This window comes from Natator depressus, chromosome 1 (assembly GCF_965152275.1).
Source record: "Natator depressus isolate rNatDep1 chromosome 1, rNatDep2.hap1, whole genome shotgun sequence".
Lineage (NCBI taxonomy): Eukaryota > Metazoa > Chordata > Testudines > Cheloniidae > Natator > Natator depressus.
Genome location: NC_134234.1, coordinates 341,538,344 through 341,559,979, shown reverse-complemented (window position 1 = coordinate 341,559,979; position 21,636 = coordinate 341,538,344). Strand labels below are relative to the sequence as shown.

Below are 21,636 nucleotides of genomic sequence, written 5' to 3'. Positions count from 1 at the left end.
GTCATGGGTAACCTGTGAATTCCAGGTCTTATCAGACCAGCAACCAGAGAGACACCACTAAAACCCATCTGGAGCTTCAAATGATGGGGTATAAATTAGCTGTTACCACTCAAGAAAGAGATCTTGGAGTCATGGATAGTTCTCTGAAAACATCCACTCAATGTGCAGCGGCAGTCAAAAAAGTGAACACAATGCTGGGAATAATTAAGAAGAGGATAGAAAATAGGACAGAAAATATAATGTTGCCTCTATATAAATCCATGGTAAACCCACATCTTGAATATTGTGTGCAGATGTGGCTGCCCCATCTCAAAAAAGATATATTGGAATTGGAAAAGGTTCAGAAAAAGGCAACAAAAATTATTAGGGGTATGGAACGGCTTCCGTATGAGGAGAGATTAATAAGACTGTCTTTTCATCTTAGAAAAGAGACAGCTAAGGGGAAATATGATTTATGTCTATAAAATCATGACTGGTGTAGAGAAAGTAGATAAGGAAGTGTTGTTTAGTACTTCTCATAACACAAGAACTAGGGGTCACCAAATGAAATTAATAGGCAGCAGGTTTAAAACAAATGAAAGGAAGTATTTCTTCACACAACACACAGCCTGTGGAAATCCTTGCCAGAGGATGTTGTGAAGGCCAAGACCATAACAGGGTTCAAAAAAGAACTAGATGAATTAATGGAGGATAGGTCCATCAATGGCTATTAGCCAGGATGAGCAGGAACGGTGTCCCTAGCTTGTTTGGCAACTTGTTTGGCATAGGGCCTCCTCAGGTCTGGCATCCCATGCCAGTGCACAGTCATTTCCTAGGCTGTGCATTAGGCCTTGTCTCAGTCCATGCATATCTTGGAAGATGAGCAATAGCAGATCTTTGCTCCTGGATATCCTCTTTAGGTCTTCAAGGAGAGAGGTGAGAAAAGATCCATAGGAGGAGCGCTCCAGTTCTCAGGCTGTAGATATTGTTTTGTAATTGAGAAACAGTATGCGAATATAAAAGTGTATGATGCACATGGGAGAAGAATTAAAATTGCAACTATACCTGGCATTACTAGACTTGAGTGTTTAACCATGTACCAGGAATGTTGGATGTGTAACAAACGAAATTATTTGTGCAGTAGTTTCCTCTTGTTTTTTTAATGCTTAATTGGTGGTGGGGATTAGTCAGCAGGGGGTGGACCTGTGGGGAGTAGAAGCACAGCTGCTGACAGAGAATATTTCATTTGTTAGCAGCCACATATGCACTCTTCTCTGTTGCAGGATAATTTCTGACAAGTGTAGCTCCTGAAGAAGGAGGTTTTATGTGTGCTCAGCCCCTAAATCAAGCAGGCTTTTGTGCACCAGACAAGACTGTCAATCAGGTTTGTATGCAGTGCATAAACATTCAGTTATAACATGGGATAATGGCTAAAAATGACCCTGACTCCCAACATTAACTCCTCCCCCCCGCCCTTACCCATTAAATCAGATCTACTCTGGATCCACTTTTCTGCCAATTGTGTAGACAAAGAATGCTTTAGAGATATCTGTCAACAATGCAGGACTCCCAAGGAAAAATTCCAGCCACATCCCAGATGCAAAGACTTTCCTATTAAAAGTTTATGAAGAGATTTTTTAGAGAAAAAATGGCATTTATGCCATTGAGGCCTGGTCTACACTACAAAGTTATGTTGCCGTAAGTCATCTGGCATAGACCTATTTGTACATGTCTACATGCTCCAATTGGTCTCCAACCGATGTAAGTGCTCCATTACGGTGACTCAGTAAAACCACCTCTCCAAATAGAGAGGAGCCGTGGTCGCCCTGCTGAGGCTGATACAGCGCAATTGTAGACACTGTGTGATCTGTGTCAACCCTAACAGTCCTCCAGCAGCTGCCCCACACATGCTCCATTCCCTGCAACAGAGACCGTTCTGGTCACAACTGTAGACTCCATTGCCCAGTGGTCACGGAGACCAGAAGCCTCCTCCCCCTTTCTTTAAACCTGCCAGATATTTTTGAAATGCCTTTTCCTGACTGCCCACCCTGGCGATCACATATACCAGCTCTCTCTTGCTGTGTGCAATGGACCATCTGACCATGCTGTCTTCAGCATTCCTGGCGAGTATACACAGCACCAATGCAGACAGCAAAGTGTGCATGCACACAAGCAACACACAGACTTTGACGGCTGGGTGCCAACATAATTTGCATCACCAAAAGTTTGTAGCATAGACATAGCCTTAAAACCCATTCAGTGTTTCAAATGAATTTCAAACTAGGAGAAAGTTTCCAGTCAGAGAACAAAAAGCATATTCCAGAACTAGCTGACATTAGTTGTACTTTAATGTCACTTTCTCCACTTAAGCCTCAAATACCTATATTGAATGCTCTCATGGGAGAGTAACAAGGACCAAATAATTCAATGTGCTCCGAATGCATGAGAGCAAGATTTCCACTCCAAGTGCTATCCCACTGAGAATGTTTAGATTCAAAGCTAGATAGCTATTTTGAGTTCTTGTGGGAACAAATTTTGATCCAAAAAAACATTAGAGGCCATCACAAGAGACCAGTTGACAAAAGATACGCTTTTAAAGTTGGTTGGTGCAGAATTTCTCTTATTTAAGGCCTGGTCAACACAGATTTTGCACTGGTAGAACTATTTCTGGGAGTGGTATGAGTATAAAGAAAGAGGTACTAGTACAACCCCAGTGTGGCTGCAGTTAAACTGATGTAAGGGATCTGACACACTGTGGCTTATTCCCTTTGTTGTACAGGAATAAACTATACCAGTATAACTGCATCCACGCTAGGGAGGTCGTGCAGCTTTAACAGTACTGGTATAGTTAAAACGGAATAACTTTCGTATTTAGACAACCCTCATTGCCCTTTGCTGCAAAACGATAGCAAGAACACAGTATAAAAACAAACACAGAATTGCTTGGATCTAAAGCAATCAAACAGTATTTATTTGCACTGAGTGGTCATTGATTCTGTGTACACAGTGACATTCAGCTGGAAGGGGAGAGGAAGGGTCATGTCACCATCCTTTCCTAATTAGGAGGCACACAGGTTGCTGCTGTGCAGCGCCATCCATCTTCCTCATCCTGCTGGGAAAGCAAAATTCACCTTCTGATCCTGTGAGAGGCTGGAAAAAGAACATCCAGATTGCTTTGGAGGCTAGAGAGAACGGGACTTGTGCACAGAACTGGGATTTTATTTGGGCAGGTGGATTAAGGAAAGCGTAGTAGAAAAATATTAGGGGCTCATAAACTAAATCGAGCAGGGGGACCGAAAATCAGAAGATACTATGGAAGGCCAAGGAGAATACATGCCTGAGGATTGGAGGTTGGGCAGAAAACTATTGCTGGGTGGGGCTGTTAAGCGCAATGTCTATACAATGCAAGAAAAAGATGTTACGATAAACAGACTTTAGAGCGTGGGTGGCATGGCAGCACTCAGTGACCTCATATTTTAAAAATCTGATGAATTAAAGATGTACCTTGGCCTTACAAAAAAAGTATTTCTATTGTATTATGTTTCCTTTCTATTAGGGCAGCCCCTTTTAAGTTATTTTCTTACCAAACACAAGGTAAGCAAGCACCCTCCTCGTACTGCTGGGTTTCTAGGCAGTTCTGCACGTCAGCAATTAAACAACTGATGATGTCAGATAGTCACTGTTGACAGATATGCTAGATCGGGGTGGGCAAACTTTTTGGCCCGTGGGCCACATCTAGGTGGGGAAATTGCTTGCAGGGCAGGGGCAGGGGGTTGGGGTGCGGGGGCGGAGTGCGGGGTATGGGAGGGGATGCGGTGTGCATGAAGGGGCTCAGGGCAAGGGTTTGGGGCAGAGGAGGGGTGTGAGGTGTATGAGGGGGCTCACGGAAGGGGGTTAGGGTGCAGGAGGGGTGTGGAGTGCAGAAGGGGGCTCAAGTCAGGGGGTAGAGGTGCAGGAGGAGTGTGGGATGAGGCAGGGGGCTCATGGCAGGGAGTTGGGGTGCACGGGGGTGCAGGGTGCAGCAGGGGGCTCAGGGCAGGGAGGTGGGGTGAAGAAGGTGTTCAGGCTCTGGCCCAGCGCCGCTTACCTAGAGTGGCTCTGGGGTGGCAGCTGTGTGCACTGGGGCGAGGGCAGGCTCCCTGCCTGCCTGCCCCAGCCCCGCACTGCTCCAGGAAGCGGCCAGTACCATGTCCCTGCACAGCCCTTGGGGGTGGGGTGCAGAGGGCTCTGCCTGTTTCCCTCTCCTGTGGGTACCTCCCCCAAAAGCTCCCATTGGCCACGGTAACCCATTCCTGGCCAATGGAAGTTTTGGGGGAGATACCCACAGGCAAGAGCAGCGTGCGGAGCTCTCTGCTGCCCCACCCCCACCCCCAGGGGCTGCAGGGACGTGGTGTGGCTGCTTCCCGGAACGGCGCTGCGCCACAGGGGTGGCAATCCCGCGGGCCAGATCCAAAGCCCCGAGGGGCCAGATCCAGCCCACGGGCCATAGTTTGCCCACCCCTGTGCTAGATCATTAAGCCAGTATCAGTCCTGTGTGTCTCCACACACAGGGTTTGCACTGTTTTTATTCAACTGGTTTACGACAGATTTTTGTGCAACTGATGCAATTTTTGTGCTTAGACAAGATTGGAGTCTCCTCATTTCACTTGTGACTGTGTCTTCATGCTGCCCTTCGCTCCCAAAATAGCCTTCCTCCTTGTACATGCCTAGAAGTTTCATTCTCCTCAGCGCTCACTTCATTCATCTACTATTCCTGTCCTGAACTTGGCGTGGGCGCAGCTAGTTGTCATTGCTACACCTGACCATAACGAAGATTTTGCAAACAACGAAAATATGAAGAAGCAGAGTAGTGAAGGGGCTGAAAGTTTAGGACAAGAATCTTGAACTATTTAAGATAAAGTGGGGAGTCAGTGGAAGCATTCAGAGACTGGGGTGATGAGCAAGTAAGATACAGCTGCCAAGATCATTTTGTATAAACAGAAAGCAACATGGCTGTTTGGGAGGCTAGAGACGAGGTGGCTGCAGTAATCATGATGGGAAATGAGGAGGGATTGGACAAGAGTTTTAGCTGTCTGGAGAGATTATAAGAATTGCCTTACTGAGTCAGACCAATGGTCCATCTAGCCCAGTCTCCTGTCTTCTCTGACAGTGGCCACCAAGTGCTTCAGAGGGACGGAACAGAAGAGGGCAATTTATGTAGTGATCCATCCCATTGTCAAGTCCCAGCTTCTAGCAGTCGGAGGTTTAGAGACACCCAGAGCATGGGGTTGTTGTCCCTGACTATCTTGGCTAATAGCCATTAATGCATCTATATTTCAAGAACTAATCTAATTCTTTTTTGAACCCAGTTATACTTTTGGCCTTCACAATGTCCCCGGCAACAAGTTCTACAGGTTGTCTGTTCATTGTGTGAAGAAGTGCTTTCTCATGTTTGTTCTGAATCTGCTACCTATTAATTTCATTGGTGACCCCGGGTTGTTGAGTTATGTGAAGGGGTAAATAACACTTCCTTATTCACTTTCTCCACAACGTGACAAACACTTCTATCATCTCACCTCACCTCTCAGTCGTCTCTTTTCCAAGCGGAACAGTCCCAGTCTTTTTAATCTCTCCTCATATAGAAGCTGTTCCAGATCCTTAATCATTTTTGTTGCCCTTCTCTGTACTTTATACAATTCTAATATATCTTTTTTGAGATGGGGCAACCAGAACTGCACACAGTATTCAAGGTGTGGGAGTACCACGGCTTTATATAGTGGCATTGTCGTATTAAGTATCCCTTTCTTAATGGTTCCTATGTTAGCTTTTTTGTTCGCTTTTTTGACTGCCATTGCACACTGAGCAGATGTTTTCAGAGAACTATCCACAGTGACTCCAAGACCTCTTTCTTGAGTGGTAACAGCTAATTTAGACCCCATCGTTTTGTATGTATAGTGGGGATTATGTTTTCCAACATGCATAAGTTTGCATTTATCAACACTGAATTTCATCTGCCATTTTCTTGCCCAGAATTAGATAATTGAAGTTAGCTTAAGTTTGGTTAAAGAAATATGTGTTGTTAAGAAAGGTCCTAACTAGCAAGTAAAAGAAAGGCCTTGAAAATAAAGAGTTATAGGGCCAGAAGGAATGAAGTAGGAAGGATGTCTGGTTCAAAGAATGACTAATGAAATAAGGAGCATTTCTAAAAAGAAGGCCTCTCTCTGATAGGGGTGACTGCAGATGTTTTTAAATAAGACAGAGAATCTGCCTTAAAAAGAGCCAACATGGATCGTCCCACCCCCACAGGGTTATTTCAAAGATTAGGGCCTATGTGAATCCAGGTGCAGAGGAAAAACAGTTGGTCAGCAAGGAGGAGAAGAGATAGGGAAGAAAGGCCTGGGGAGAAAGGAGGTTATAAATCTTATCTGGATTAAGACTGGAAATAAGGGTGAATGGTCTCAAATTGGTTTTTAGCTGAAGATAGTAACTGGGAATGACATCACTTGTTTGTTAAAGGATATAAAGAAGTAAATGCTTAAAGGGTTCATTGCTAATACCTTCCTGACCACACTGGAGCTGACTAATATGGGTCTAAGCACCCCTGGTGGGTTTAGCCTGTTTGCAAGTATCTTGATCAAATGCTAATAAATGTTTTGTTATAGTTTGGATGTAGTAAATTGCTTATTATTTAGGCTTTTTAGGCATGTTTAGAGCAATTGTATAAATACAATTTGGCCTTTGGATTTAATAAAGGAATTTACGGTTAAATTAATGTCATGATAATATCCTGCATAAATAATAATTCCAACACCTTGGCAAAGGCTTTCTTAAAGTCCAAGTACAGTATATCCACTGGGATCAGCCTTGTCCAGATGTTTGTTGACCCCCTCAGATAATTCTAATAGACTGGTGAGGCATGATTTCCCTTTATAAAAGCCACGTTGCCTCTTCTGAACATATTGTGTTCATCTATGTATCTGATAATTCTGTTCCGTACTATAATTTCAACCACCTTGCCTGATACTGAAGTTAAGCTTACCGGCCTGTAATGAACAGGATTGCCTCTGGAGCCTCTTTTAAAAATCAGAGTTACATTAGCTACCCTCCAGTCATCTGGTATAGAGCCTGATTTAAGAGATAAGGTACATTTCCACAGTTAGTAGTTCTGCAATTTCACATTGGAGTTCCTTCAGAACTCTTGGGTGAATACTTATAACTGTTTACTTTATCCATTTGTTCCAAAACGTCCTCTGACACCTTGATCTGGAACAGTTCCCCACTTGTGTCACCTGAAAAGAAAAGCACAAGTGTGGGAACCTCCCTCACAGCCTCTGCAGTGAACACCTTGCAAAGAATTCATTTAGCTTCTATGCAATGGCGTAGTCCGGCCTAGTCTTCCTTGATACTCCTTTAGCACTTTAATCATCCAGTGGCACCACTGATTGTTTGGCAGGCTTCCTGCTCTGATGTATTTATTTATTTTATTTTGCTGTTAGTTTGTGTCTTTTGCCAGTTGCTCTTCACATTGTTTTTTTGCCTGCCTAATTATACTTTTGCACTTAACTTGCCAACGTTATGTTCCTTTCTATTTTCCTCAGTAGGATTTGACTTCCAATTTTTAAAGGAGAGATAGGTAAGAGTTTTATAAGTGTTACAGAAGTAATAGTGAGATTTGGAAATTGACATTCCAGTAGAATCACAGAGCAGGTATTTCATGTAATAAAAGCTTCACAGGTATTTTCAGTTATTTTGAATAAAAAGGGTTGAGTTGTTTTTGGGGTGTTTTTAGGGTTGGAGGAAGCTCCACCACTCCATTAATAAAAGAACCTGGCTTACAGAAACAAGAAGAGAGATTCCACTAGTTGTGAGCACAGAAAGCCCTTTTGAAAAATTCACCTTGCTTTGTTCTACTAGAGGTTATTCAAGCTTGAGAGAATATTTCTGGTGCGTTAATACAAAAGGATTTCACTTTGTCTTCTAATCTAAACATCACAAACAATTATCTCCAGGGATGAAAATGCACTAGGGGCCCAGAGCAACCTCAACTCCGCCCCCTGGTGCATATGTACTAATACTGCAATAGAGTCTTATGATGATCATATAAAATGCAATATACAGTACGCTGTACACACATTCATATGCAGTAATCAAGTTAAAGACAAAATCTGAATAAACCGAGGGAAGAGCACTGCACTGAGGTTCTTTTACAAATTGTACTGGAACTGCACTACAAATTAGGTCAAAGCTTAAATAATAATACAAAATGCCACATACCTAAAGCTCCGTGCAGCTCAAAAGCTGGTCTTTCACCCACACACGTTGAACCAATAAAAGATATTACTTCACCCAGCGTGGCTCTCTAATATACATAAAGCTACAGTTTTAGAAAAATACAGGTTTTAATATAGTACCGGAAGAGAACACATTTTGCAGTATTGTGTGGTCATAAAATACATATCTACTACACACAGCAACTTTTTTCCTCAAAGGTTTACAAAGTACATTCTTTGCGTGTGACTTGTAATCACTTTATTTAATATAAAAACACAGTCATATCTAGGGTGGAGAGTGGCAGCTGCTTAACTGCAAACAGTAATAAATTCAACCACTTAGGTGAGGAAGTAAAGGCCATGTTGAATAGCCATTAGCGCACTATACCGACAGTCAGACTGCATTATCCCCAGTTCAGTTACTAATCTCTCGGGATCTGTTTCCCCATCTGTAAAATGAGTATAATAATATTACCTGTCTCACAAGGGTGTTTGTAGGCTTTGGGCCCCATCCCGTACACACAGAGCATGCAAAGCTCCTAATGCAGAGGAAATGCCATACACACAGGGCTCACAGGATGGGCTCTTAGTTAATGCTTTAAAGAAATTTGGATGGAATCGTCTGAAGAGCTCAAGTGACTCAGGAACACAATACCCACTGAAAGTCACTTGGGCTCTTGTGAAAATCTCACATTTTGGGACCCTCAGATGTAAACTGAGCAAACACAGTAACATGCACTGAGTGCCCTAACTGACCAAAAAGTGGCTATAATTACAAACAAAACAAAACAATACCACCATGAAGACTATCACGTTTGCAAAAACAATTCAACTCGATTGTAACCTTATGTGCTGGATTATGCAATAGAAGAGTTTTGTACTCTCTTCAATGCCACAACCAGAACGATGCATTCTGGAGTATCTGCAGTGAACCTGGAACCACCCAGCAGAATGTACAGATTTTCTTTGTATGCTAAAGTTTAGACTTATGTGATGATTACCACCCCATGCCTGGCTACATTCCTCCCCCAGCCCACACACACAAAAGTGCCTAGGGTGATTAACATGTATTTCTATGCTTGGCTCAATTTTCAGGTTTCCTTTGCAAATCACCTTTAACCGGGTTTAGCATGTGTGGGTTAGAAGGAGACTGATCAGAAGAGAGGACTCTCATGAAAGGAATAATCATACAACGGGGGGAGGGAAATATCACCCTACTATGTTCAAGAACAGGTTTCAGAGTAACAGCCTTGTTAGTCTGTATTCGCAAAAAGAAAAGGAGTACTTGTGGCACCTTAGAGACTAACCAATTTATTTGAGCATGAGCTTTCGTGAGCTACAGCTCACTATGTTCAAGAAGCTATTTTTGTTTTTACACTGGGAAAAATGAGTTACACACCACCCCTTATTAGTAAAATAAAATGAAATCTACATGTAGTCCAACTGCTGGATTTTTAATATAAATACTGGGCTCAAAGTACAAGCAAACATGAGAAATAAAACACTTAAGTTTCTACTTTTTTTAACTCTACCCTAAAATATCAAAATTGCTATCTTATACTGACACCCAGAGGAATAAAATTTAACTGCATTCCCTCCCTTATACAGTGGCTAAAAATTCACAGCAAGCACCTTTCCTAAAGTAACTTTAAAAATGTGAGTCTTAACAAAAAGACCCAAATTGCCTATTCTGAGATTCCCTATATTCTAGTCACACCATAGTCTCCCCTCCCGTTTTAGTTATATTGTTTTTTGTTTATGAATATAATCAGAGTGATGTAGCATGACAGTATACAGAGTGTACTTTTTCAAATATGTCTTTTCAGTAGGGTTGGTTTTTTTAAATGTTTAACTTCCAAATCAGATATTTTGGCATTTCAGCCCCACAACATTCATGGTTGAGACAGGGACTGACAGGTGCTACTCTAATGCAGGAGGTGTAGCACTAAGAGCAGTAATAAGGGGGCATTCTCTGAGGTTCCAGCAAGGGGTGGAAAAATGATGGGGGAGGAAAGAGAGAAACGCAAATCCATTGTGAACAGATTGTGTATGTGGTAGAGACAGCCGCGCTGCTACCCCAAGAGTCCTCATATTTGTGATCCCACCCTTCCCTCTCAATTTGCACCTCAAACCGTTAGGGAAGGTTGAGATATATTGCATGGCAATATCTGAATACAGATGATATTCAGCTGTATGTCCACTTAGATTCTAAAATCTCTGTACTCTCCCACATGATAAAGGGTCTGGGAGAAAGGTGAACTGTTTGTGACTCAATCCAGATAAAATGGAGATTATGCTTGTTCGTGGTGGGAAGTGTTCAAGCGATAGCAGGCACTGCCTCTGTACATTTAAGGGTGTATGTCTTCTGTTTACCAGACTGGGGACTACTGGATTCTCAAGTAGTAGCACTGGCCCACAGTGCACATCCATGACTAAATTAGAAGACTGCATCCACTCCGGCCGCTGAATTGATCATCTATGCCTGTTACCTCTTGGCTAGACTACTGCAATGTGCTCCATTTAGGGTTGCCGTTGAAGTCGACCAGAAAGTTACAACTGGTACAAAATACTACTGCCCACTTCCTGAGCAAAGGCAAGTGGCTGGGAGTTCAGGAAATCATATTTGATCCCAAGTGGTGTTCATTTTCAGGTACAATTCAATCTGTTTATGTCAATCTTTAAAGCCCTAAATGGTTTAAAACTCCACTACCTGAGAACTCAGCCTCTCATCCTACACTCCACTACAACAGTTAAGAGCAACTGAAGGCTTTTGGATAACAGTTCTTGAGGTTAAAATATTACAGACTTAGCAACCCAGCTCTCAGAGGTGGGCTGCTGTGTCCATAATTTGCTCCATTAGATGTTCCACCAGTGCCAGAGTGCAAGAAGCTTTTGTCTGATGTTCTAATGCACTGAGAATAAGTTTGGACACTTTATTTGCTTTTTAAAAAGTTTCTGAATAACTGTTTATAGCTATTACAGAAAAACAACGCTTTTCAAAAGAAAAACAAGAACTGCAAATTGAAGGGAGTTGGAGGGAGATGAGATTTCCGATGTTTATACCTTTGCCATCTTTTGGTTCATCAAAGATAATTAACTGGCATTTCTAACTTTTCAATGATATTTTCTGACTAACGCCAAGGGAAAGTATTTTCCATACTGCACGGGGTACTTGTTGAAAAGGGAAAAGGCAACATCTCTACAAGCTGTCTCTTCTACCTCTAAGGGGGAAAGGAGAGATCAGTCCCCACGCCCACTCAAGATTTGTCCTCTTTATTGAGGCTGTCACCACCACCTAGGGTGACTAGATAGCAAGTGTAAAAAATCAGGACAGGGATGGGGGGGTAATAGGTGCCTATATAAGAAAAAGCCCCCCACCCTCCGTCCCTATAAAATCAGGACATCTGGTCACCCTTCCACCACCAACAGCCAGTGACAACTGCAATGGTGATTTTTATTCTGTGGATGTTTTCCCACTGAACAGAGATGAAACCATTTCATTTCATGTAAGGATTGGTGTGTACAGCCCTGCAAATCTGGGGATATCTGCATCTGCAAATGTGACTATCCACAGACCATTTTTGCAGATCAGATGCGGATACAAATTTTGTATCTGCTCAGGGCCCTACTGATGTGATCTATGAATAAATTTAATTTAGTTTCCATGGGACATTCTTCCCTGATGCATAGTTTTAACTCTAGTTCCATTCAGTTTTTAGGGACATCACACTTTTCACTTTCTGAAATGCCTTATACTGTACTCTTTATACACACATTTTTAGTGTGTGTGGGGGGGAGGGGGTTATGTGTAGATCATTTTCTGAAATCCTAAAACTACCTCAGTTTCCCCAGTGAGTCAGGGATTGGGAAACTGCTGCTCTAATATACAAGGCAGCCCTCTCAGCAGCATACTTTGAGGTGACAAGCTGCCCGTGTTAAAGGTGGCTTGCTAAGAGAAAGCTTAAATTAATGCCCTTTTTGCTTGTTTTGATGTGTAAAGGCCTAAAAGGGGTGGGGAGGTTGGACTTTTTTTTTTTTTTTAAATCTTAGAAATATCAGTAGTGTCAAGTCAACTTTTTTTCTGGTGGGCTCAGCCTTTTATTGTGAACTTTCTTAGCCTTCAGTTGAAGGTTCATATGTTCATCAGCTACCAGAATATGTCAAAATTAGAAGTGGGGTTATAGAGTTGTGTGGATGCTTCTGTGAAGGGGTGGGAATTTTCTGTAATATTTTGTATGAATACTGTGCTGCATGGTTAACTAGATGGTGGGGAAAAAAGGTTGTTTACTCTTTACAGAGACCCAGAGATAGAGGTGTAGCTGATGCCTAGCTTCTCTGGGGCCTGAGGGCCCTTGCCCACGGAGAGTCTGAGAAGACAATGGCCACTCCAGGTGCCTGGATATTTGGTACTTAGCAACTGATGACCATGGATGGCCCACCCCTCCACAGGAAGCCAGCTGTGTTTGACCAGCCAGAGAACAAAGGGCTGAGGAGGAGGGACAGGTGACAATGGTTGCCCAGGGACAAGAACAAAGGTGTCCAACTCAGGTGGACTTGCTGAACGGAGCTCACACTGAAGAAGGGGTGCTGAAGGCTCCAGGGTTCAGTCCCAGGATGTGGTGAAACACCCGTGAAAGAGTGTAACCCTAAGGGGCTCTGGCAAACTGAGGGGGTCCTCCCAGGAACTGTTCAAGAGCATGGGACCTGTAGATGCAGGACAGCTTCTCATTGCAGTTTTTGCAAGATGTAGTTTGTAGTGCCTGCAGATTGAAACATCCTACTCTCATGTCAACCATGGACACAATTCCCATAATAGTCCAAATAGTAATTGAAACTGAAGGCACATTTGGGAAATCTAGATAAACATGTAGTTTGTCCTATATTAAGCTATCTGTGAATTTTAACTGCTTTTTGGGAGGTCAAGAATGTGAAGAGACAAAGCAACTGAATCAACATACAAAGAATTTAGGTACTTAATTTCCATTAGTCTTCACAAGAAGAAATCTTCCATCAATGTGTATTTACACTGTCGGTGAGATGTTTCCTTCCTAAATTCCCGCCCCCCCCAGCTGTTTTAAACTTATCTTCAGTTGCTTTGTCATTGTGCCTTCATCTGTACCACTCTGTCAAGTTTCAAATTTTATTCCTCCACCCCTTTTGCTTCATAATGTTAGTTCATCTCTATCATGTTCCTTTCTAGAACGTCTTTCCTTCCACATATTAATCTCATTGCTATCTTGTCACTACTTTCCATTTCCGTGCAGATCCTACGCTTTCCTCCAAACTTTCCATGATGCAGTGGCTTGACACTTACCACAATCTGCATATTCACTACCTCTCACACAGAGCAAGGAAGCAGATTAGTGTAGGGTTCAAGCTGATGCAAGTCTGGAAGTATAGAATACAGTGGAGGATCCATTAGGAAAGGGAATGAAGGGAAAAAGAGGCAACAAGTAACATTAGCCAACTGGTAACTGAGGTCCGAGAACAGAACTGCCTTCACCTCAAGCAATAAAATTCAAATGCTGCCTATAGGAATTCATAATGGGGACTAAACTCTTGACATTTTTAAGGATAACTTTCTCAAGTCAGTTTCCAGGGTTGTCAGATAGACTGGTACCTTTAATTAGTATTACATTCACTTCAACATGCAGTAACATTTTGATTTCATTGAAAGCATTGACAAATTTTGCCATTGACTGCACTGAGGGTCAGGATTCCACCCCTAGATTTTTTATTTTACTTTTAAAATCTTAGTAATGACTTGATTTAAAGCAAGTCACTGCTGTTTGCAAGGTCAAAACAAGAAACTTATATTTACAACCCTATCAAATGATCATGATAATGGCTGTTGACAATTGTTACATTTGTAATGGTAAAAGTTAGAATGGTTCTATGTCCATCCAAAATTTATAGTTTCAAGGCCCAAGTTCTATCCTCAGTCAGCAAGCATAATTCCCATCAACTTTAGTGGGAGTTACAGCAGGGTGCAGTGAATTAAATCAAAGTAATTTAAATAAGATGTTCATTTAAAATCATGCTTACAAACAGGAAACCTTGATTTAAATCACTGATTTGAATCTTATTTTGCATTTAAACTTTTTTTGGAAAATAACAAAAGTACATCAAATATAGCCTTTACACTAAATACTTTTTGCCAACTAGGTGGCTACAGTATATGTATATATTTAAACAATTATATAGCTTAACATACATTTATTCAGTCTTAAGTTTTACATTTACTACGTTAGAAAATAGTGAATTTTCTTTTTTTTTTTTTTTTTACTACAGATAATAGTTGTCTTTTTTTACTCAGGATTTATCTAGATGGAAACTGGAATTCAATTAAATATGTACAAAACCACATTTAAAATTTTTATTAAAATGAAAGTACCTTCATATGTTCTGTTTATCAAGGCAAGTTTTGCATTTAAAATGGATCAAACAAAGAAAGTATTAACTCACTTACTACAGGTGACAGATTGTTTCTGATTGCCATGGAACAGACTTTCAGATAGGCACTTTTGAAAATCCAAGTAGGTACCTAAGAAGGTTAGGTGCCTTGAAAATCCCACTAAGCATTTATCTGCATTTTTAAGTGTGTAATATCTTTGAAAATCTGGCTCAATGTCCAAGTTTTTAGAATTAGTAGATCTCATCCTCTCCCTACTTATTCATTTATTTTTAGATTGGAAGAGGAAAACAAGCCTTCCTGCATTCTTAACTCTCAGTTTCTCACCTATGAATAAACTCGTCCAAATGAAGAAATTCTCTCTGCACCTGCTTGACAAACTGAAACCAAAAGTAATCAAAGCAAAAGCTTTTCTGCACAACAGAAACAGAGGAAATATATAAATACCAGTATCCACTGTAAAGAAAAAAACAACACAGCAGAACCCCTATTTTACACCAACTAATTTCATAGATTTTCATAGAATACCAGGGTTGGAAGGGACCTCAGGAGGTCATCTAGTCCAACCCCCTGCTCAAAGCAGGACCAATCCCCAATTTTTGCCCCAGATCCCAAATGGCCTCCTCAAGGATTGAACTCACAACCCTGGGTTTAGCAGGCCAATGCTCAAACCACTGAGCTATCCCCAATTGGTGACTGAGTTCATAAAAGTAAAAGAGCGAATAAAACTGAACATCGCTAAAGTACAGTAGGTACGGTGCATGAAACTGTAGTATGGTGCACTGCATTGATTTCTTCTTGTCCTTCAAACCATTCCAAAGTGATTTCCAAAGTGCTGAAGGCATGGGAATATGAAGGGATGTCAACATGTTTTCATTGATGTCAATTTCATTGTGTGATTCCTCCCCCTTGCTGAGGAAAAATATTCCACATAACTCATCATTTGTAAGATTAGTGTTTAAAACTGAGGTTCTACTATAGATACTTAATGCAGTACATGACATTGCAACATTTATAGAACTTGAGTTAACCTCAAAAGTTAAAGATTTTTGTCTTTCCCGTCCTGTATATAATTAGAAAAGCAGCATCTTTTAACATTACAATTTGAGGAGGGCTCATTGAGCTAGCACATTTTTTACATAAATGATTTTAATAGATTATAGTAGTTAGGGCTGACCATAAGTTGTCAACCTCAAAATTAATTTTAACCAGATTTTGAAAATAAAAATTCTGATGTATTTTTTAAATGAAGGGGGCCAGGGAGAGGGTGACACTCAGATACAATTGGGGGGTTGAAGTAGTGATTTTTAATAATAGTTGTAACACTTATATAAAGTGGAAAGCAGGAGGAAGAGGGAGGCCTTCTCAGTATTAGCGCATGACCCACTGGAGATCTCAGGACCGATTATACCCATCACTCCTAATCTTTATATTTGCTTTGGGCTCAACCTGTCCTGTCTCAGCATCTGGGGTTTAACTCAGCAAGAGACATCTAGGACTGGAAAGTCCTTTCCTTTTGGAATTGCCTGTGAACATATTGAGGGTCCTCTGAGGTAAGTGAAAGGGGTGCCTGGATATCTAGTCTTTTACAGGAGGAACTCTGGGTTTAACTGTGTAGACTGGCACTTGGGAAAGATCCTATGTTTATCATTTAATTCATAGGACTAAGATTATCTAGCTTCAGCAATGATAACACTTGTTATCCACCCTGAGTTTCACACAATTATAAAATGGTAATACTGTATTTTGCAAGCCATCAGTAACATGCTTGCCCTGAGATTACTATTAACTGTAGCATGAGCAACAGATTACGCAACTGTATGTGGACAACAGAATGTAAGAACAGGCATTCTTGGTCTGACCAATGGTCCATCTAGCCTGGTATCCTGTCTTCTGACAGAGTGCCAGATGCTTCAGAGGGAATGAACAGAACAGGGCAATTTTGAGTGATCCATCTCTTGTTGCCCAGTCCCAAAGTCTTAGGGACACCCCGATCATAGGGTTGTGTCCTTAACCATGTTGGCTAATAGCCATTGATGGACCTATTCATCAAACTCATTAATTATTTTTGAACCCAGTTGTAAGTTTGGCCTTCACAACTGCCCCAGCAACAAGTTGTGTAAATTACTTTTTTTGTTGTTTATAAACCTACTGCCTATTAATTTCATCAGGTGAGCCCTAGTTCTTTACCCCTTCACATAACACTTCCATATTCACTTTCTCCATACCATGACAGGTCTGTAAAATCATATATATCTTCCCCCTTCCCAGTCATCTTCTAAACTGACCAGTCCAGTCTTTTTAATCTCTCCTCTTATGGAAGCTGTTCTATACCCCATATCATTTGTTGCCCTTCTTTGTACTTTTGCCCATTCTAATATCTTCTTTGAGATATGTAGTGTTCAAGGTGTGGGTGTACCAAGGATTAATATAGTGGCATCAGGATATTTGCTTTCTTATCTATCCCTTTCCTAATATTGTTAGCTTTTTTGACTGCCACTGCACGTTAACAGGGAACTAGCCACTAAGACTCCAAGATCTCTTTCTGGAGTGGTAACAGCTAATCAAGACCGCAACATTTTGTATGTATAGTTGGGATTGTGTTTTCCAGTGTGCATGAGAGCAGGGGGAAAACAAAAATGGAAGACGGAACCAAGGGAGAAAATGGAAGGAGGCCAAAAAGGGTGGGTCTTACAGTAACAGGGAAACACAAAGATTATAAAAATCACAAAACTACTCAGGTGCAGTAACAGACTCTGAAATAATTAAAAACCAATTAGGATTTCACATTTACTCTTCTTGTTAAGTGTTCTCTTAAAAATAATACAGTAAGGTGTCTCTGTAACAGAAGATTTTAAAATGTGTCTAAATTTTTGCAAAGCTGCACTTAAAATACTGATTATGTTAATACAGTACACTTACATAACTACTTTCTCCAAAGTTGGAGCAAGGTGGAAAGTTCCATTTATTTGTTAATGTTACAATCAAGTTTGTTTTTCCTTTTATCTAATTCAGTAAAACCGTGTACTGTTCATTATTTTACCAACCACCAAATGGCTGGTAGCAGCTCCCAATATATATAAAAGGAAAGATCTATCCCAAGGAGCTTAAACACTTATTTCAGACAAGCCACAACAAGAGAAAGGAAAAGAAGAAGAGGAGGAAAAAAGACAATGGCATCACCACCATTATTACTTGGCTGCTAAGCTAATGATGAATCACAGTCCGACATAACAGATTTTTTTTAAGCATGAGATAAATGGGAAGAATGAATAAATATAAGAGTTAAATGGAGAGTTTCTCGCAGAAGGTGGTGTTTGGGAGGGATTTAAAAGAGAAAAAAAGACAGTGACTTCACATACTAGTTCAGGAAGGACATTCTTCATTCACATCTCTCCTGAAAATTCATCCTTTTCTTTCTGTACAGACAGCCAGGCCCTTATCTTCCATCATGATTACAGTAACTCCTTCATCTCTGGCCTTCCTAGCAGCCACATCATCCTTCCCCAGTCCATGCAGAATGCAGCCGCTAAGATTTTTTTTTTTGTCTGCTGCTCTGACCACATCTAACACACTTGCTACTTTGAATCATTCTTGTTACTCCTCCTGTTTTACCACATCAAAATGAAGGTGAGGACATGAAGCTTAAAGTTCCTTCATAGCTCCACATCACCTTACTTGAGCACTTGCCTCATATCACGTCCCACTCACATCAGTGATGCCAGCCTTAAGACGCTGACAAACAACTGTTTCTTCTCCACACTGTTCTGTCTTCATGGATCAGTTCAGGGAGGGCATTCCATGTGTCACTACAGTTTTCTTTCTAATCCTCCTCAAGGCTGACTTCTTAACAGTGATGCCTATAAGAACCCATCCAGTTAATGATGATCAGTCAGGTAACAACTGAGGACAATTTGCTCTTTATTTATAATATATCTATATATAAAATTGCATATATTTGACTATTTTTTCTCTTCCCTACCCATTGCATGTGTCTTGTCTTCTTACATAACAAATCCCTCTGTATTTGTACAGCACACAGCACAATGGTGGCCTGATTCTGACTGGGACCTCTGGGCATTGCTACAATACAAGTGCTATGTAATTTAGGTCTCAGCACGACAGGGAATGACTGACTATGAATAAGAGGACATTTGAAATGTTAACTGATACTTTTTTCAGGTTTCAGGTTTCTTAATGATTCATTTATCTTTCACCAAAAAGCATCAAGTGTGAGTTTACTTAGCACATGATCATGCCAAATGCAGGTGCAACGTTGCAGCTGGAACTCTGTCCCCACATGGAACTTCCTTTGATTCCGATTGGGGTCTGCATGGGCACAGGACTGCACCTGCATGGATCAAACTGCAGGATTGGAGCCTAATACAAGATGACACAGTCTGTCCACAAAATAGTCACGTTATTTCCTTGTACTCCCTTATCAGTCTGCCTGTATCCATCTGTTGTCTCTGGTCTTCGATTGTAAGCGGTTTGGGGCTGAGACTTTTCGTTCTGTTTGTACAGTAACTAGCACAATGGGGTCCTGGTCCATGAAAGGGCTGCTCAGCATTATGATAATACAAATAGTAAGTAGGTGTTCCATCAGCTTATACAGCAACCTAAAGCTTTCAGCATTATTATCCCCCATCTATGCTACAATTTGACCCCACCCCAGCTTATTGTAGATAAGGTTTTTAACATTAACTTAAAAATGCTTGCATAAGCAGTTGTGCCATCCAGAGTGGAAGGTGTCTTACTAAAGCCGGTCATTTTCAAATAACTCTCTAAACAATATTTTATTTATTTAGATTTAGGCTGGCCAATTAAAGATGCAATACCAAGTCAAATGCCTTCCAGAAGTCCAAGTATGACATCAACACTATTGCCTTTATTAACCAAACTTGTAATCTCATAAAAAGATATCAAGTTGGTTTGACAGAATCGATTTTCCATAACCCCATGTTGATTTGCATGAATTACATTACCCTCCTTTAATTATTTATTAATCAGATCCCATATCAGCTGCTCCATTTATCTTGCCCATGATCAATGTCAGGCTGACAGGTCTATTAGCCAGGTAAACCTGCCCTGCCTTTTTAAAAACTGGCACAGTAGCTTTCTTGTATCTTCTTGAACTTCCCCAGTGCTCGAATGCTTATTGAAAACCAATATAATTGTCCTGCAAGTTCCTCAACCATCTCTCTTAAAACTCTGGGATGCAAGTTAGCTGGACCTGCTGATTTAAAAAGTCAAAGGTCACTTCCCTCTCACCCCCCAAAGGAAAGAAGACTTTCAGAGTCCTGACTTCACTGGAAGACTCAGATTTCAAGTGTTAATGGTGAGATTTCTCAGCTAGTAATTGGAAGGATGGAGACACTGAATCCTTATCAAAGGAGTTATTTGACTGAGACACTAGATGTTAAGAGTCCAGATAAAACCACTTCCTATCCAGATTTCACTTTCTTTCTGTTTGAGATGGCATAATCCTTCTAGTTCTCCAACCAACTATGGTGTCATCCAGACAGTGTAGTAAACACCTCACAGTGTAGTGCTATTTTTCAATAGCAGAGGCAGGGGGGAAAACGCCTTTAAGGTATTTTTATGCCTTTTTTACAAAGGAAGAGGCAAAAAGTTTCTTTTCCCTTGCTGGCCACCTTTCCAGCAGCCTCCGTCTTTTTGTTAAATTTGTACAGCACCGAGCACAATGGGGGGGGGGGTCCAAGTCCATGGCTGGGATTTCTCCGCCGCATTGCACAACAAGCAATGCCTAAGAGCAACAAACAGAAACCCAGCCTGGGTCAGGACCCAGCTGCAAAGGCTAGACCTGCGTTTAAAGCCTCTGCCAGCTTTCCTCCTCTGCCCGCCTACACCTCTGAATTTATCCTTAGATGGCGGGGGCCACGGGAAACGATTCATCCCTGCACAGAAACAATCTCCGGCCTTTTTCTTTTTCAATCCGCTTCCAAAGCGGCCAGCGGCTGTTCATGGGGCAAGAGAAAGGCCCGGCGCGCCCGGGCAGCAGGGACAGCGGCCGAGGAGCGCGGGGAGGGCCGGTGCCAAAACCCCGGGGTGTTTAAACGGCGGGGGGGGGGTTAATCCGGGGCGCCCCCGCAGCCAGGGGGCTCGTGCCCGGCGGTGACCGGGAAAGGGGGGGCCCCCTCGCTGGTCCGGGGACTGATGGGGGGGGGCGCTCGGGGGTCCCGGGCCCCAGGGAGGCCGCTGGGGTCGGCTGCACCTACCGGCTGCAGGAGGAGGCCGAGGCCGCCCCGATCCCGTCCGGGGTGGTCTCTGTCTCCGCCGCGGGGGAGCGGCTGGGCCGGGCGCTGGTGCTGGCCCTGCTCCGTCTCCTCCTGGGGGGCTTGTCCTCGCACGGGCCGCAGGCGGGGCCGGACCCGCTCGCCATGCCCAGCCGCCTGGCTCCGGGCAGCCCCGGGGGAGGCAGAGGAGGGGCGAGCGGGCGGGGGGGGAGGGGACCAGGCCGGGCCGCTCCACCGCACTGGTTAATGGCGGCGGCGGGACCGCAGCGGTTTGAAAATGGCGGCGGGCACCCCCCGGGCCAATCAGCGCTGGCGCTGGTTGCTAGGAGACGGCAGGGCGGGCCAGAGGCAGGGCGGCGATCGCCGCGGCGGGGAGGGGGCGGGGCCAGGCGGGGAGCCCTCAGCTACGGGGCGGGGTTGTTTGTGCCGAAAGCCGGGGGAGGGGCAGCTCCGTGCTGCACATGCGCCGTGCGCCCCTGTAGACCTGGGTGGGGAAACAGAGGCAGAGAGAGGCAGCTCAGGTCTCCTTGCCCCCTGCCGTTCCCTCACCCTGCCCACGTTGCCTCAGCTGGCTGGTACCCATGATCCTGCTGCCCCACCAGCCCCACAACCAGGGCTGCTTCTCGGCCAAGGGCTTGATAATAGCCCCTGTGCTTTGGAGCCCACGAGAATTGGGGGCCGGGGTGGGGAATCAGGGGCATGTAATGTGCAGCTGGGAGCCAGCCTGGGTCGGCAGACG

At 42.8% G+C, this 21,636-nt stretch overlaps 1 protein-coding gene across 1 annotated transcript in view; it reads right to left on the bottom strand.

Moving 5' to 3' along the window:
* NET1 (neuroepithelial cell transforming 1) overlaps positions 1 to 21,058 on the bottom strand; it is a 63,758-nt gene extending 42,700 nt beyond the window's left edge. Inside the window, exon 1 of the mRNA XM_074942713.1 lies at positions 20,880 to 21,058. Within this exon, the coding sequence (XP_074798814.1) occupies positions 20,880 to 21,043 (164 nt within the window). The 5' untranslated portion in view covers positions 21,044 to 21,058. The remainder of the gene's footprint in view (positions 1 to 20,879) is intronic.
* Positions 21,059 to 21,636: the final 578 nt, after the last annotated feature.